This window comes from Entelurus aequoreus, linkage group LG27 (assembly GCF_033978785.1).
Source record: "Entelurus aequoreus isolate RoL-2023_Sb linkage group LG27, RoL_Eaeq_v1.1, whole genome shotgun sequence".
NCBI classification, from domain to species: domain Eukaryota; kingdom Metazoa; phylum Chordata; class Actinopteri; order Syngnathiformes; family Syngnathidae; genus Entelurus; species Entelurus aequoreus.
This window is the reverse complement of record NC_084757.1, coordinates 15,016,489-15,031,647: the sequence shown is the minus strand read 5'-3', so window position 1 is coordinate 15,031,647 and position 15,159 is coordinate 15,016,489. Positions and strand designations below refer to the sequence as shown.

Sequence of the window (15,159 nt, the reverse complement as noted above, 5' to 3'; positions counted from 1 at the left end):
CTCCTTCTTCACCACAACGGATCGATAAAGCGTCCGCATTACTGAAGACGCCGCTCCGATCCGCCTGTCGATCTCACGATCCACTCTTCCCTCACTCGTGAACAAGACTCCGAGGTACTTGAACTCCTCCACTTGGGGCAGGGTCTCCCCCGCAACCCGGAGATGGCACTCCACCCTTTTCCGGGCGAGAACCATGGACTCGGACTTGGAGGTGCTGATTCTCATCCCAGTCGCTTCACACTCAGCTGCGAACCGATCCAGTGAGAGCTGAAGATCCTGGCCAGATGAAGCCATCAGGACCACATCATTTGCAAAAAGCAGAGACTTAATCCTGCAGCCACCAAACCGGATCCCCTCAACGCCTTGACTGCGCCTAGAAATTCTGTCCATAAAAGTTATGAACAGTCCAACCCTCACTGGAAACGTGTCTGACTTACTGCCGGCAATGCGGACCAAGCTCTGACACTGATCATACAGGGAGCGGACCGCCACAATCAGACAGTCCGATACCCCATACTCTCTGAGCACTCCCCACAGGACTTCCCGAGGGACACGGTCGAATGCCTACTCCAAGTCCACAAAGCACATGTAGACTGGTTGGGCAAACTCCCATGCACCCTGCCAAGAGTATAGAGCTGGTCCACAGTTCCACGACCAGGACGAAAACCACACTGTTCCTCCTGAATCCGAGGTTCGACTATCCGGCGTAGCCTCCTCTCCAGTACACCTGAATAGACCTTACCGGGAAGGCTGAGGAGTGTGATCCCACGATAGTTTGGAACACACCCTCTGGTTACCCTTCTTAAAGAGAGGAACCACCACCCCGGTCTGCCAATCCAGAGGTACCGCCCCCGATGTCCATGCGATGCTGCGGAGTCTTGTCAACCAAGACAGCCCCACAGCATCCAGAGCCTTAAGGAACTCCGGGCGGATCTCATCCACCCCCGGGGCCTTGCCACCGAGGAGCTTTTTAACTACCTGAGCAACCTCAGCCCCAGAAATAGGAGAGCCCACCACAGATTCCCCAGGCACTGCTTCCTCATAGGAAGACGTGATGGTGGGATTGAGGAGGTCGTCGAAGTATTCCCTCCACCGATCCACAACATCCGCAGTCGAGGTCAGCAGAACACCATCCTCACCATACACGGTGTTGATAGTGCACTGTTTCCCCTTCCTGAGGCGGCGGATGGTGGTCCAGAATCACTTCGAAGCCGTCCGAATTAGGCTACTTTTTTGCATTAATAAAAGCTTTTAAAACAATCAAAAAAAGTGTGTGAGGTTGAAACATAGCTTAAAAAAATTACTCTTAACAAAAAAAATGTACATTGGTGAGAATTATTGGAACAAAAAAAAAAAAAATGTAATTCTAACATGCTAACTTAAACAGTGTGTGGGACTGGACTTCCTGTGTACCTGCTCTTGCTGAGGTGCTGCTGGCGGCTGATGGGAAATGCTGATGCTTTGCGTCTGTCCCCGTTGCGGAGTGAAAGCGGTCACCACTTGGCCCATAAACATGGTGGACGGGACCATGACGGCGCCGCACGCCATGTGTCCCGTGACCAACTTGGTGAGCAGCTGCCGAGCGCTGGGAAACCTGCATATCAAATAGATGCATACTGTAAATATAGCAAAAAGACACTCATAATACTTGAATAAAGCTATCTTCAGGGTTCAATAAAATAAACACAACAGGAGGTTGCCTACAGCCACAGCCGTTTCTTGAGACCGTAGCAGTTATTTGCTGGTGCAAAAATTTGGTTAGAAGTCTCATTTTCAGCATCGAGGCAAGTTCACCGCAACAGGAAGAAGATGCAGACCTAATATGGGCGTCCTGCGTGAACATAGCGGCAGCGTTTGGCGCTGCGTTGGGCGCAATCTGCAGCACGTTTGCCGGGTTTGGTTGCTGGATCATGACGGTGTTGTAGAGACTAGAAGCCGGCAGCGTACCCTGTGGAGGCTGCAGAAGAACCCATGTCAGTGTTCCAATACAAACTTGATAACTTTGAAGAAATGTATTTTGTTAGTACCGCTTCACTCCTACACCAGTTGTATTTCTTCTTCTAGGGATGGGTCCCCAATTTGTAACTTTCAAAGGTAACTAGCGAAATACTGAGTACCATATTCCAATAACTTGATGTCGCGTCCGGTTGCAGACTTGGCATCATCTCAAGCACTTGGCGGGGAAACAAGCACTCAGCGCAGACTCTGTCGGATAATGTTGCAGTTTTCCATGCCAACAAAACAAGCGTGCCTGGCAGAAAGTGCTTAAAAGTACACTAAGGCTCCACTTTTCAAAGATGCACTACAATAGGTTTGGGTTCCTTTTTACCTCATCCCTCACTTAAAGCGTGAGTGAAAAATGCACTTCAGACCTGATAAGTCCAAAAAAGAAATAGATGATGCAGTATTATCTGCTCACAGATGCTACCTTATGGTTGTTTGAGCACACTGCAGCTAGCCCTGAGTAGTCCCACTTCTTCATGCTTCAGTCACACACAGGATTCTCACAGGAATAAGGCAAAAATACAAAATAAAATAAAGGACTCCCGTTGGGATTCCTTTTACAATGGGCCATGCGGGCCCTAATATTAAAACCTTACAATTTTAATAGGGTCCTCTGTCCCAAAGGGACATTGCGGTCCCTAATTAATTAGATTATGCATTACTAGTAAAAGTAACTCTGTTATTGTATAACCCCATTATTACGAACACTTATGGTATAAACACTTTGTAGGGCTCAATAAAAGACAAAACCGGCACATTCAACTTGATGTCAAAGACTACTTCCTGACTACGGCAACAAACATAAAAGTAATTAATTAGATTACTCGTTACTAGTAAAAGTTATTAATGCCGTTTCTTTATAACCACATTATCACAAACACTTATGGTATAAACACTTTGTAGGGCTCAATAAAAGACAAGACCGGCACATTCAACTTGATGGCAAAGACTACTTCCTGACTACGAATAAGTGAAATGAATGCATACTTGCAAATGAAAAAACTAAATATAAAAACTGGACTGGTCAAAGGTTACATTATAAAATACAGATTGTATTATTTAACAAGTTAACATTTACTAACACATGAACACACACAAAAGTATCAAAAATTGGTAACATATCATTGAAATGTGAAAACATTTGTTAAATTTCCCCATTTTTGCTGGGTTCTGTTCGTTAAATTTTTATGTTACAAAGTGCCGTGGGCCAAATTATAATAACGGACAACCTTACTTTAATAGCAAGTGTCGTATTAGCGCAGGAAATAACGTCAAAAAGCAGAAATATCGCAGCCTGTGAGCCTACCAAAAGCGGTTCAGGCTTCATAGACTGAACGCAAAGTGCAAAAAAAAACACCTGGCGAAGTTTGGCGAGTACGAAAAGTGTGTAGCTCGTTAGGTGTGTCACACCTGTGCCATGTCCTGCTGTTGGGTGGCGCTCTGCATTGGCCCCGCAGAGACCGCCGGGCCCTGCATGCTGAGCGTGGGCCCCTGCCGCGCCGTACTGGCGTTCAGTCCCGCAGCTGCTTTCTGCACCTGCAACACAACAACAGTTGTGGGACGTCACAGAGGAAGAGTGCCTCCACTTGGGAGTGTTTTGAGATAAGAGCGATCTCGTTCGGCTCGACGTTGCGAGCAAACATTTTTGAGTTGGAGAAACATGAGTTGGTCACAGTGAACCACGTAAATCCGCCCAAAACGTCCGATCTCACTCGCTACAGCTTATAGCTGTAGATCAGACCTGGACTCACTTCTGTGCGGTCCAGTTTGCGTTTACACTTAATACTGACATGTGAGGTGCGGATTGTTCCAGGACCTTACACGCCCCAAAGCAACATGAAGTCTCCTGTGTACACTTGTAGCAAAGACAATAAAAATGTCCACTATCTTACATGCTGTATGTGGTGTTGCTGCTATCCGAACCTTCTATCCATCCATCTTCTTCCGCTTATCTGAGGTCGGGCGGCGGGGGCAGCAGCCTAAGCAGAGAAGCCCAGACTTCCCTCTCCCCAGCCACTTAGTCCAGCTCTTCCCGGGGGATCCCGAGGCGTTCCCAGGCCATCCGGGAGACATAGTCTTCCCAACGTGTCCTGGGTCTTCCCCGTGGCCTCCTGCCGGTCGGACGTGCCCTAAACACCTCCCTAGGGAGGCGTTCGGGTGGGATCCTGACCAGATGCCCGAACCACCTCATCTGGCTCCTCTCGATGTGGAGGAGCAGCGGCTTTACTTTGCGCTCCTCCCGGATGGCAGAGCTTCTCACCCTATCTCTAAGGGAGAAACTCATTTCGGCCGCTTGTACCCGTGATCTTGTCCTTTCGGTCATAACCCAAAGTTCATGACCATAGGTGAGAATGGGAACGTAGATCGACCGGTAAGTTGAGAGCTTTGCCTTCCGGCTCAGCTCCTTCTTCACCACAACTGATCGATACAGCGTCCGCATTACTGAAGACGCCGCACCGATCTCACGATCCACTCTTCCCTCACTCGTGAACAAGACTCCGAGGTACTTGAACTCCTCCACTTGGGGCAGGGTCTCCTTCCCAACCCGGAGATGGCACTCCACCCTTTTCCGGACGAGAACCATGGACCCGAGAACCATGGACCCGAGTCCATGGTTCTCGTCCGGAAAAGGGTGGAGTGCCATCTCCGGGTTGGGAAGGAGACCCTGCCCCAAGTGGAGGAGTTCAAGTACCTCGGAGTCTTGTTCACGAGTGAGGGAAGAGTGGATCGTGAGATCGGTGCGGCGTCTTCAGTAATGCGGACGCTGTATCGATCAGTTGTAGTGAAGAAGGAGCTGAGCCGGAAGGCAAAGCTCTCAACTTACCGGTCGATCTACGTTCCCATTCTCACCTATGGTCATGAACTTTGGGTTATGACCGAAAAGACAAGATCACGGGTACAAGCGGCCGAAATGAGTTTCTCCCTTAGAGATAGGGTGAGAAGCTCTGCCATCCGGGAGGAGCGCAAAGTAAAGCCGCTGCTCCTCCACATCGAGAGGAGCCAGATGAGGTGGTTCGGGATCTTGGAGGTGCTGATTCTCATCCCGGTCGCTTCACACTCGGCTGCGAACCGATCCAGTGAGAGCTGAAGATCCTGGCCAGATGAATCCATCAAGACCACATCATCTGCAAAAAGCAGAGACCTAATCCTGCAGCCACCAAACCGGATCAACTCAACGCCTGGACTGCGCCTAGAAATTCTGTCCATAAAAGAATCGGTGACAAAGGGCAGCCTTGGCGGAGTCCAACCCTCACTGGAAACGTGTCCGACTTACTGCCGGCAATGCGGACCAAGCTCTGACACTGATCGTACAGGGAGCGGACCGCCACAATCAGACAGTCCGATACCCCATAATCTCTGAGCACTCCCCACAAGACTTCCCGAGGGACACGGTCGAATGCCTACTCCAAGTCCACAAAGCACATGTAGACTGGTTGGGCAAACTCCCATGCACCCTGCCGAGAGTATAGAGCTGGTCCACAGTTCCACGACCAGGACGAAAACCACACTGTTCCTCTTAAATCCGAAGTTCGACTATCCGGCGTACCTTCTATTCTAATGTAATTGATAGAAAAACTCATAAGAAAAAGGACTGCGTAGACGTGTGACCGCCCCTTACCTGCAAACCCTGCTCCTGGACCCTCTGCAGCTCCTGCTGGATCCTCCACAGCTCATCGAGCTGCCGCTGGATGTTGGCCTCGATCTCTTGTGTGCGCTGCTCCAGCTGCGTCTTCATCTGCTGCATGGATTCCAGCTGGACGGCTACCTGAAGAGCCCAAGCAAACAAAGAAAAACTGCCTTTCCAAAGTTTTGACAGGCATTCATTGATCAATCTGGTTATTGGTGGGCTTGACCCTCAGAGACACAGATTATCAGCAGCGTCTCAGAATGATAGCACAGTATCAGTACAGCAAACTGCAGACACCATAATAATCAGTAAATGTCTTACTTGAGCACTTGTTGGAACGTGTTGTTGTTGTTCCTGTTGTGACGACATCTGTGTTGTGCTTTTAGACTAAAAGAGATGCAACACATATTAAACATCCCATAAAGAAAAAACAGAGCTGCAACTACAGTAATTCCCCAGCTTTAAACCTCTAAAGGCCCTAGTGGCCACATGTGTGGACAGCACCTTTTAGCTCTTATTTCCAAAATGGTGTACACTACTGAATTGGGGTCTTATGGCCGCTTATGTCAGGGGTGTCCAAACTTTTTCCACTGAGGGCCGCACACGGAAAAATTAAAGCATGCGGGGGCCATTTTGATATTTTTCATTTTCAAACCATAACAAAATATATGCATTTTTTATTTATTTTACCTTAAAGGATCTCAGTCATTAAAATGTTAAAAATAAGTCAGATTATTGTTTTTTTTAAAGTTAAAAGTTAAAGTTAAGTTAAAGTACCAATGATTGTCACACACACACTGGGTGTGGTGAAATTTGTCCTCTGCATTTGACCCATCCCCTTGATCACCCCCTGGGAGGTGAGGGGAGCAGTGGGCAGCAGCGTAGCAACCCTTGATGCTGAGTGCCAAGCAGGGAGGTAATGGGTCCCATTTTTATAGTCTTTGGTATGACCCGGCCAGGGTTTGAATTCACAACCTACCGATCTCAGGGCGGACACTCTAACCACTAGGCCACTGAGTAGGTAAATTAAAATTATTTAACGCTTACAGTAAATCTCTATATCAACTTCAAGTTGATATAAAGTAATACAAATTAAAAATGTTTTATGGCTTTTCTGTCAAAAACAACTTAGTTTTTTTATTGTAAAACTGAAATATGCAGTATTTAGTAATTAGAGCCCTAAAATATCAATAATGCAGGACACTATTGATTTTAATTCTTTCATATTTTTAAATAATCACAGTGAAAAGATAAATAAAAAATCACTAAATATATTTGGGATCCAAAAGGTGCCCCACTCATAAAGTGATACATTTTTATTAGGTTTTTCTTTTACTTTCAACACTTAAGTTACGAGATCAACTTCAGATATATCTGTCGATTTTATGCAGGAACTATTATTTTGTTTGTTTTATGCGCTTTTGTCAAAGAAAACTTTGATATTTTTATATGGCTACAACACAATATATGCAATATTTACCACATAAAACATTTTAAAATGAAATATTTGAAGTAATTGGAGCCCTGAAAATAATTCATTATAACATGGATTTTTTGTAATTATTATTTTTTTTTGAGCAATGACAAAAAATGAAGAAAGACAAACGAAAAAAAAACAGCCTACATGGCAGCTTTTGTGTCAACATTGCAACTTTTTCTCGTTAGATTTCACCTCATTCCACTTTTTTTAATGTTCTTTTTTATTTTTACAATAGTATTTCCAGAATGTGTGGCGGGCCGGTAAACAATTAGCTGCGGGCCGCAAATGGCCCCCGGGCCGCACTTTGGACACCCATGGCTTATGTGGACACTTATACTGCCATCTGGTGGTGTCAGAAGAGTATAACATACAATGGAATTTGGAAGAAAAAAGTGTAAAAATAAGAATTAGCATGTCACTACACATGAAGTACACGTTTGTGTACTTATGGACTAAGTACAACATATCAAAAGATGATTCTTAGTTTTTATTCTAATTAGGGTCCAATAAGCCCAAATAGCAAAGATAAATAAAAAAAAGCATGTAAAAAAACCGCTTGGGCCTTAAGAGGTTACAACATGCAACAAAACCCCTAAAAAAATGCCTATATTTGCTAAAGTCTAAAAAAAAGTGCCTCTTACTGTTTTTAAAGTCAGTTTTCACATTAGTGAACAGTTCAGAGCGTGCAGTTGCGCAACATCACTTATTTATAAAACATATATAAACATTTTTTCCCAAGCATCTTTCTGCTGGAAAACCATCACATAAATTGACCTGTGAAATGGCGCCCTCTGCTGGCCTCATAGCTGCAGCACACCCCACGAAGAGCCATCAAACCAATTTTTTATGTAAGTTACAGAAAAAAATATATATACAGAATGTATTTACTTGGGGTGGATATCAGTCCGATACCAGCGGATTATTTCACCTCGCATCTAAAATCACAGATACAAGCAGCTACACAACAACTAGGCACACAATATCACAAATGGCATTAAATGTCCTTAATTAAACAATACTGCAGTCCAAAACCTGCGATGAGGTGGCGACTTGTCCAGGGTGTACCCCGCCTTCTGCACGAATGCAGCTGAGATAGGCTCCAGCACCCCCCCCCCAGTGACCCCGAAAGGGACAAGCGGTAGAAAATGGATGCAGTCCAAAACAGCACATTTGTCAATATAAACAAGTATCAAATAATTATAGTTGCATATTTACACATATAAAGTTGTATTAGAAAGTATCAAATGTGTCCGCATCATTCAATTTCGTCATGAGCTTAACTAAATTATTGTGACCCACTCGGTGCCGCAAAAACAATAACCACTCCACTTTAACTTAAAGACAACTTAAGTCCCTTCCAGATGGTTGATAATAAATAGGTGAGTGTTTTTTATACCTACCATTGTTCTCTGTTTGACTAATTTTGCTTGATCAAGACATTCCACATGCCAAAATACTAAAAGTATGTGCGATTCGTGCTGATGAAGTGAATTATATTTATATAGCGCTTTTCTCTAGTGACTCAAAGCACTTTTACATAGTGAAACCCAATATCTAAGTTACATGTTAAACCAGTGTGGGTGGCACTGGGAGCAGGTGGGTAAAGTGTCTTGCCCAAGGACACAACGGCACTGACTAGGATGGCGGAAGCGGGGATCGAACCTGGAACCCTCAAGTTGCTGGCACGGCCACTCTACCAACCGAGCCATACCGCCCCAACTGATATCGTATTGGCTCAATATCGGTATTGGACAATACTCAAGGCTCCAACATCGGTATCGTATCAGAAGTAATAAAGTGGTATCAATAAATCCCTAACATTTACAATTTAAAGCAGAGGGGAAAAAACGGAGTATGTTGAGGCGGGGGTTTACAGTACATACAGTAACTGTAGACGACCCCTGCGTACCCCACGGGGCCAACTGTTGATTTTGTGTGAATTGATGACATAAAACTTCACCAGAATTGAGCCTTGTTGATGTGTTGTAAGTCCAATGTTTTGCCCACGGTAACACCAACCTGACTGCCGGCTGATGATCTCTGCGATGCCACGTCCACGTCGGACCCAGACTGGCGACCTGGCGTGCTCAGCTCACCTCGCGTGCGGGCGTGGCCCTTACAGGGGCCCGACATCGCCGTGTGACAGGATTCACGCGAACGGCGGGACGACGGCGAAGGCGTCCGGCTGTGGGGGAAGTGCTCCAGCGCCTCCTTCAGGTTGAACGTGTCCGGTGGCGGCTCCGAGCCGCAGGCGTGCGACTTCTAGGATGTGAGGAAGGACGGGGAGCGTTCGTCGACCTGACTTTGTGACATCACATGAAGCTCCTCCCCTTTTTAAAAAAATCTTACCTTGTCTGGCGTCATCTCAGGCGTCAGCACTTTGAGTCCCAGCTGTCGGCGCTGTTCCGCTCTCACGTGGCCGTAGCTTATGAAAGAACGACACACAGTGGAACCTTAGACGTCCTGTGTGGTTAACTTCTTTTTACACTTTAACGACAAGTACAACTGTGTGTGGTGCATTTGAGACTTTAAAAACTGTATCCACAGTAACTAGGGATGGGTACCTTTCACATCTGAAACAATATGGTACCAGCAGGCCTGGCCCTAACCAATCTGGCGGCGTAGGCAAAATTTTAGGTGGCGCTCCTTCCCCCCCCCACATCGGCAGTGAAGTGTATATACTCACAAAAAACCGAATTGCTTTGTGTTTGACCTTTTTTTTTACTTAAAGAAAGCAAATTAACATATTATATGAGAATGTTATGTTATGATTATCTTTAACCGAATCACAGCAGTGCTCAAATTAAAAAACAGCATTTTCTCTCATGTGATATTGCTTAATTAACATTAATGATGTGCACTTTAACAACTAGGCTTACAACTATACCTAATATATAAAGGGGTGGAAAAGTGACTATTACCTGCAGGGCAAACATTAGCTAACCAGAAGGCAATAACAATGTAAACAAAAAACACCTGCTTAAAAGATCTAATACATATACATACAATATAGTCCCTAAGGAATGTAAGGTGGGAGTACTGTAATTACCTAACGTAATGTTGTAACAAATAATATTTCTATTAAATAGGCTTTACTTTGCATTTTAATTAACGTCGGATTATTTTTTGTATTTAGAAATTATAGTACCAACTTTTTTTCTTTTCTTTCCTCCAACATTTGTGGCACTGGCGTGGCGCCCCCTGATGGACGGCGCCCTTAGCATTCGCCTATACGGCCGATGCCACGGGCCGGCACTGGGTACCAGTCCTGGTAGGTGGGAATCAATACCCGTACTCAATGGTAACAATTTTCGGTACTGTTGTGTGTGTTCATGTATCAATAAATGTTAATTGTTTAATAAGAACATCTACTTATTCAATTTAACACTGAAATTAAAATAATAACTGTGCTCTTACGTATCGGAGTCTCACTTGCAGGTATGCATTCATTTCAGTTTGTCCTCGGTGTGTTGCCATAGTCAGGAAGTAGTCTTTGCCTTCCAGTTGAATGTGCCATTCTTGTCTTTTGTTGAGCCCCACAAAGTGTTCGTACTGTAAGTATTGTAATTACTACACACCTGCCGTTTCATTGTAACGTGTGTCTTAGGTGTAGTTTTGATTACTAAATTTGGAGATGTAGCGGGGGGTGTATATTGTAGCGTCCCGGAAGAGTTAGTGCTGCAAGGGGTTCTGGGTATTTTTTATGTTGTGTTACGGTGCGGATGTTCTCCCGAAATGTGTTTGTCATTCTTGTTTGGTGTGGGTTCACAGTGTGGCGCATATTTGTAACAGTGTTAAAGTTGTTTATACGGTCACCCTCAGTGTGACCTGTATGGCTGTTGACCAAGTATGACTTGCATTCACTTGTGTGTGTGAAAAGCCTTAGATATTATGTGATTGGGCCGGCACGCAAAGGCAGTGCCTTTAAAGTTAATTGGCGCTCTGTACTTCTCTCTATGTCCGTGTACACAGCGGCGTTTTAAAAAGTCATAAATGTAACTTTTTGAAACCGATACCGATAATTTCTGATATTACATTTTAAAGCATTTATCGGCCGATAATATCGGCAGTTCGATATTATCGGACATCCCTAGTTTTATACATTTCAGGCAAATAGATGCACTTTAAATCTTTCCTGCTACAGACTAAAAACAATGTTAATGAAGTTATTCTTTGTCGTAAATAGATCAATATTTCTTTATTTGTATTTATATATATATTTTTATGCTAATAACAAACTTTTGTACCACCAATATTTATGGTCGAAATGTTGACGATTCCTCCTTTTTTCACACTTTCTTCTCTTCACTCTCCACTCACTCAAACTCCTCCTTGATTCTAGGAGGGTAACCTCAATTTAGTATTTAATCCAAATATAGATCGGTCCAGAGTGACTGGGAATACTTAAGCAATATATGAACGATTATGGTCTTTGCGATGCTGGGCGTTCTTATCACTCCACTCTTAGGGAATACATTTATTTTTCCCCAGTTCACCACCAGTGTTGGGAATAATGCGTTACAAAGTAACACGTTACTGTAACGGCGTTACTTTCGGCGGTAACTAGTAGTCTAACGCGTTATTTTTTATATTTAAGTAACTTAGTTACCGTAACTACATGATGCGTTACTGCGTTATTTTACGTTATTTTTAATGTAGTATCGGCTAGAAACTGAGAAGTTTTGAGTGTGTTTTATTGGAGAGCTGCAGAAGAGGCGCGGGAGAAGAGGCGCGCTCTGTGTGTGTGTGTGTGTGGGGGGGGGGGGGGGTCTGTGTTTACTAACAAGACATCATGGCGGAGCCGAAGCCGAGTTTCTTAACATGGAGATATTCTCACTATTTTTCTTTTGTCGAGACTCGAGCACAATGAAAATAACATTTTAGTTAAATGTAAGTTGTGTCTTGGATCAAAGATCCTATCTACTGCCCAAAAGAGCAATTGAAATCTGCTGAAACAGCTACAAAAGCAACATGCTTCGATGAAGCTAGTAAAGAGAGAGACAGACTCCGATGCCACTTCACCTTCACCTAAGGATTTTAATGGAGGGACTTCTAGCCAGGACAACATTGATAGAGCTATTGCAGCGTATGTACTAGAAGACATGCAGGCTATTTCTACAGTGGAGTCACCCGCTTTCAGGCGGCTAATTAGCATGATACCGGAGTCAAACAGCAAATGGCACGGAAAACATTTTCCACGTACCTGGACAGTGAGTACATAAACATGGAAAGCGAGCAAACTTTTCAGTAACTAACCCAACACTGTTCACCACTCATTCTTCTTTTTAACAAGTAGCTCAATTTTATCTGACATCTCAAACATTCACATCCACCCTATCATCATCAGTGACCATGCACCGGTCTCACTCTCCCTCACTGGCATAGCCAATGTAAATTAGCATCGAGCTTGCGCATTTTGAAAAAGTGGAGCTTTACTGGGCTTTAAAGCACTTGGTTTATACTTGTTTTGTTGGCATTGAAATCCGGAACATTACCTAAAGCAGTGCTTCTCAATAATTTTCTGTTACACCCCACCTTAGGAAGAAGAAAACATTTTGCGCCCCTCCTAAATCTCCGCCATGATTATAAATAGTATAATTTCTCTATAATGTACAGCCCTGCATAACATTGCGTCTTTATTAACATTAAAAAAAGACATAAAAATAAAGAAATATTGATCAATTTACGACAAAGAATTACAGACTAAAATTGTTTTTAGTCTGTAACGGGAAAGATTTAAAGTGCATCAATTTGCCTGAAATTTATAAAAAATAATAAACCCTTTTTTGAACTATTATTATAATTTATACCAGTGGTCCCCAACCTTTTTGTAGCTGCGGACCGGTCAACGCTTGAAAATTTGTCCCACGGACCGGGAGGGGGTGTGGGGGGAGGGTTATGTTTTTTTTGTTGTTTTTTTTGTCAAAGAAATACAATCATGTGTGCTTACGGACTGTATCCCTGCAGACTGTATTGATCTATATTGATATATAATGTATATTGTGTTTTTTATGTTGATTTAATTATTTTTTAATTTCTTGTGCGGCCCGGTGGTTGGGGACCACTGATTTATACAACTAAAATGATACAAACACACTAAATAATAATACATTAACATTGATCAGCAAAATTAACTTAGAACCACAGCATATAAAACACTTTAACCTACAAAACAAAAATGAGTAAAACAATATGTGCTGACTTTTTTATTCATCAGAATGAGGAAGTCCAGATTAATGGCTACAGAGAGCACGTTCTGCAGTGCACAGCTTTTCGAAGCGGGGTTTGAAGCGTGACACTGCATGATACTGATAAAGCCTATGACATGGGGAACATTACGTCGCAAACCCCCACTATTTAGGAAGAGTCCACTTTGAGTGCTTGTTTCCCTGCCAAGTGCTTAAGCCGATGCAGCGTCTGCAACCGGACGTGACGTTGTGTGCAACAAAGGTACGGAAATATGTTATTGTTGGATTTTACATTATTTTGTACCCAATAGGATCAACATTGGTACCAATAAAAGTACCAATTTTAACAACCATCCCTACTCCTAACTGTGGTTAACTTTTTTTTACACTTCTATGACACTTAATTATGTTTAAATTTCACCTTGTACAATTCCTGTACAGTTAATAAAGGTTTTATGACAGCTTGATTGGTTCCATGTAACCATTTTATGTAGCCTTTTTTCACTTAAGGTTAAATAAACTATAATTATAATATAATATATTTTGATTATTTACAGTAATAAGACATTCGGGTCTTGTACCTGACCACAGTGTGCGTGCAGACAATAAACTCAGGTCGGGAGTTCCACTGGTGGTAGGTGATGTAATAGTGCGTCTGGAGCCAAATCCACTGCTGCCCTTTAGTGAGGAATCGGTAATAGCAGGATTTTCCTTTGCCGTATTGCATCACTGCAGACACACAATAATATGGAGGAAATTATTTAATAAATCAACATAACACACCTACACAGTTATTAACGGAGGTGTGGCGCTCACGGTGCTCGTGACATTTGGCCAACGTGTCCAGGTCGTCCACATGGTAGTAGTCATAACCTGATGTGCCCAGGACCTCAAACGGCAGGTAGCCAATAATGGGCGGAGCTCTGGAAGCAGTAAACAGTGACGAGTCTTATTGATATTGTTGGATTGTTGACACTTCAAATCAAATCAAATCATAATAAAAAGGAAAAATCAAATTGAAATAAATCAAATTTACAACAATAAAATAAAAATAACAAAACAAGATTAAATTAAATTACATTAAATCAAATCAAATCAAATTAAATTAAATTAAATTAAATTAAATTAAATTAAATTAAATTAAAATGCATTTTTACAAGCGTACCTGTGGTCTAAAAAGAGGAACTTCCATTCTAAACTGTGTCTGGAGGTAAATTCTTCATCAGGCTCCTCTATAGTGCACATCTCCTGTGGAGCAAAAATAAGCTAAGGCAATCAATACCATCAAATACTGTAATTTTTTGTACTCGAGTGAAAAGTACAGTGATAGTAGTTTCGACCTAATCGCAACATATTTGACTGAAATATTGAAGCGTGTCGCTCACCTTAATGAATTTGGGTTTGGCAAGTCTCACAGTTGCAACGAGACACATTTGCTCCGTAAAGGCCGAGTGGAGCGATCGCTGAATGACGATCTTTGTGAATCCATTGTGGGCGCAATTAGGCACTGAAGGGTTGAAAAAGGTGGGATGAAAACAACACAAAGAGGCAAGTTAGAATTCCAAGTAGTAACTTGTAATAACTATGGCCGTGCATTTCGCCAGTACTTGCCATTGTTGAGGGACTTGAAGTTTCCAATGAATTTGACATATTCATACACGGGTGACTCTTTGGGGTCCATCGTCCCCCTGAGCATGTGGCAACAGAACTCCAGCTGTTTTTTTGCTGCGTATGGTGGTAGGAAAAATTAAGGATTTGTCTAAGCTCCAGCACAAAACATACCATTAAGACACATTTAACTGTACCTGGTATCAATTAGACAAAATACATTTATTGAGGGGGGCGGGGCCTTGTCTGTA

The 15,159-nt window shown here is 43.2% G+C and overlaps 1 protein-coding gene across 9 annotated transcripts in view; it reads right to left on the bottom strand.

Annotated features, from left to right (window-relative positions):
• Positions 1–15,159, bottom strand: part of clocka (clock circadian regulator a) — a 59,484-nt gene that overhangs the window by 16,046 nt on the left and 28,279 nt on the right. For all 9 annotated transcript variants that reach the window (XR_009824829.1, XM_062039528.1, XM_062039530.1 and 6 more), the window contains 12 exons: positions 14,912–15,025; positions 14,686–14,807; positions 14,466–14,548; positions 14,117–14,223; positions 13,882–14,029; positions 9,462–9,537; positions 9,132–9,374; positions 5,954–6,019; positions 5,624–5,770; positions 3,415–3,540; positions 1,818–1,957; positions 1,414–1,594 (listed from right to left, as the gene is read on the bottom strand). Coding sequence is in view for 8 of the 9 variants with exons in the window: in XM_062039528.1 (XP_061895512.1) it covers positions 1,414–1,594; positions 1,818–1,957; positions 3,415–3,540; positions 5,624–5,770; positions 5,954–6,019; positions 9,132–9,374; positions 9,462–9,537; positions 13,882–14,029; positions 14,117–14,223; positions 14,466–14,548; positions 14,686–14,807; positions 14,912–15,025 (1,553 nt within the window). In the remaining variant the exon portion in view is untranslated. The remainder of the gene's footprint in view (positions 1–1,413; positions 1,595–1,817; positions 1,958–3,414; positions 3,541–5,623; positions 5,771–5,953; positions 6,020–9,131; positions 9,375–9,461; positions 9,538–13,881; positions 14,030–14,116; positions 14,224–14,465; positions 14,549–14,685; positions 14,808–14,911; positions 15,026–15,159) is intronic.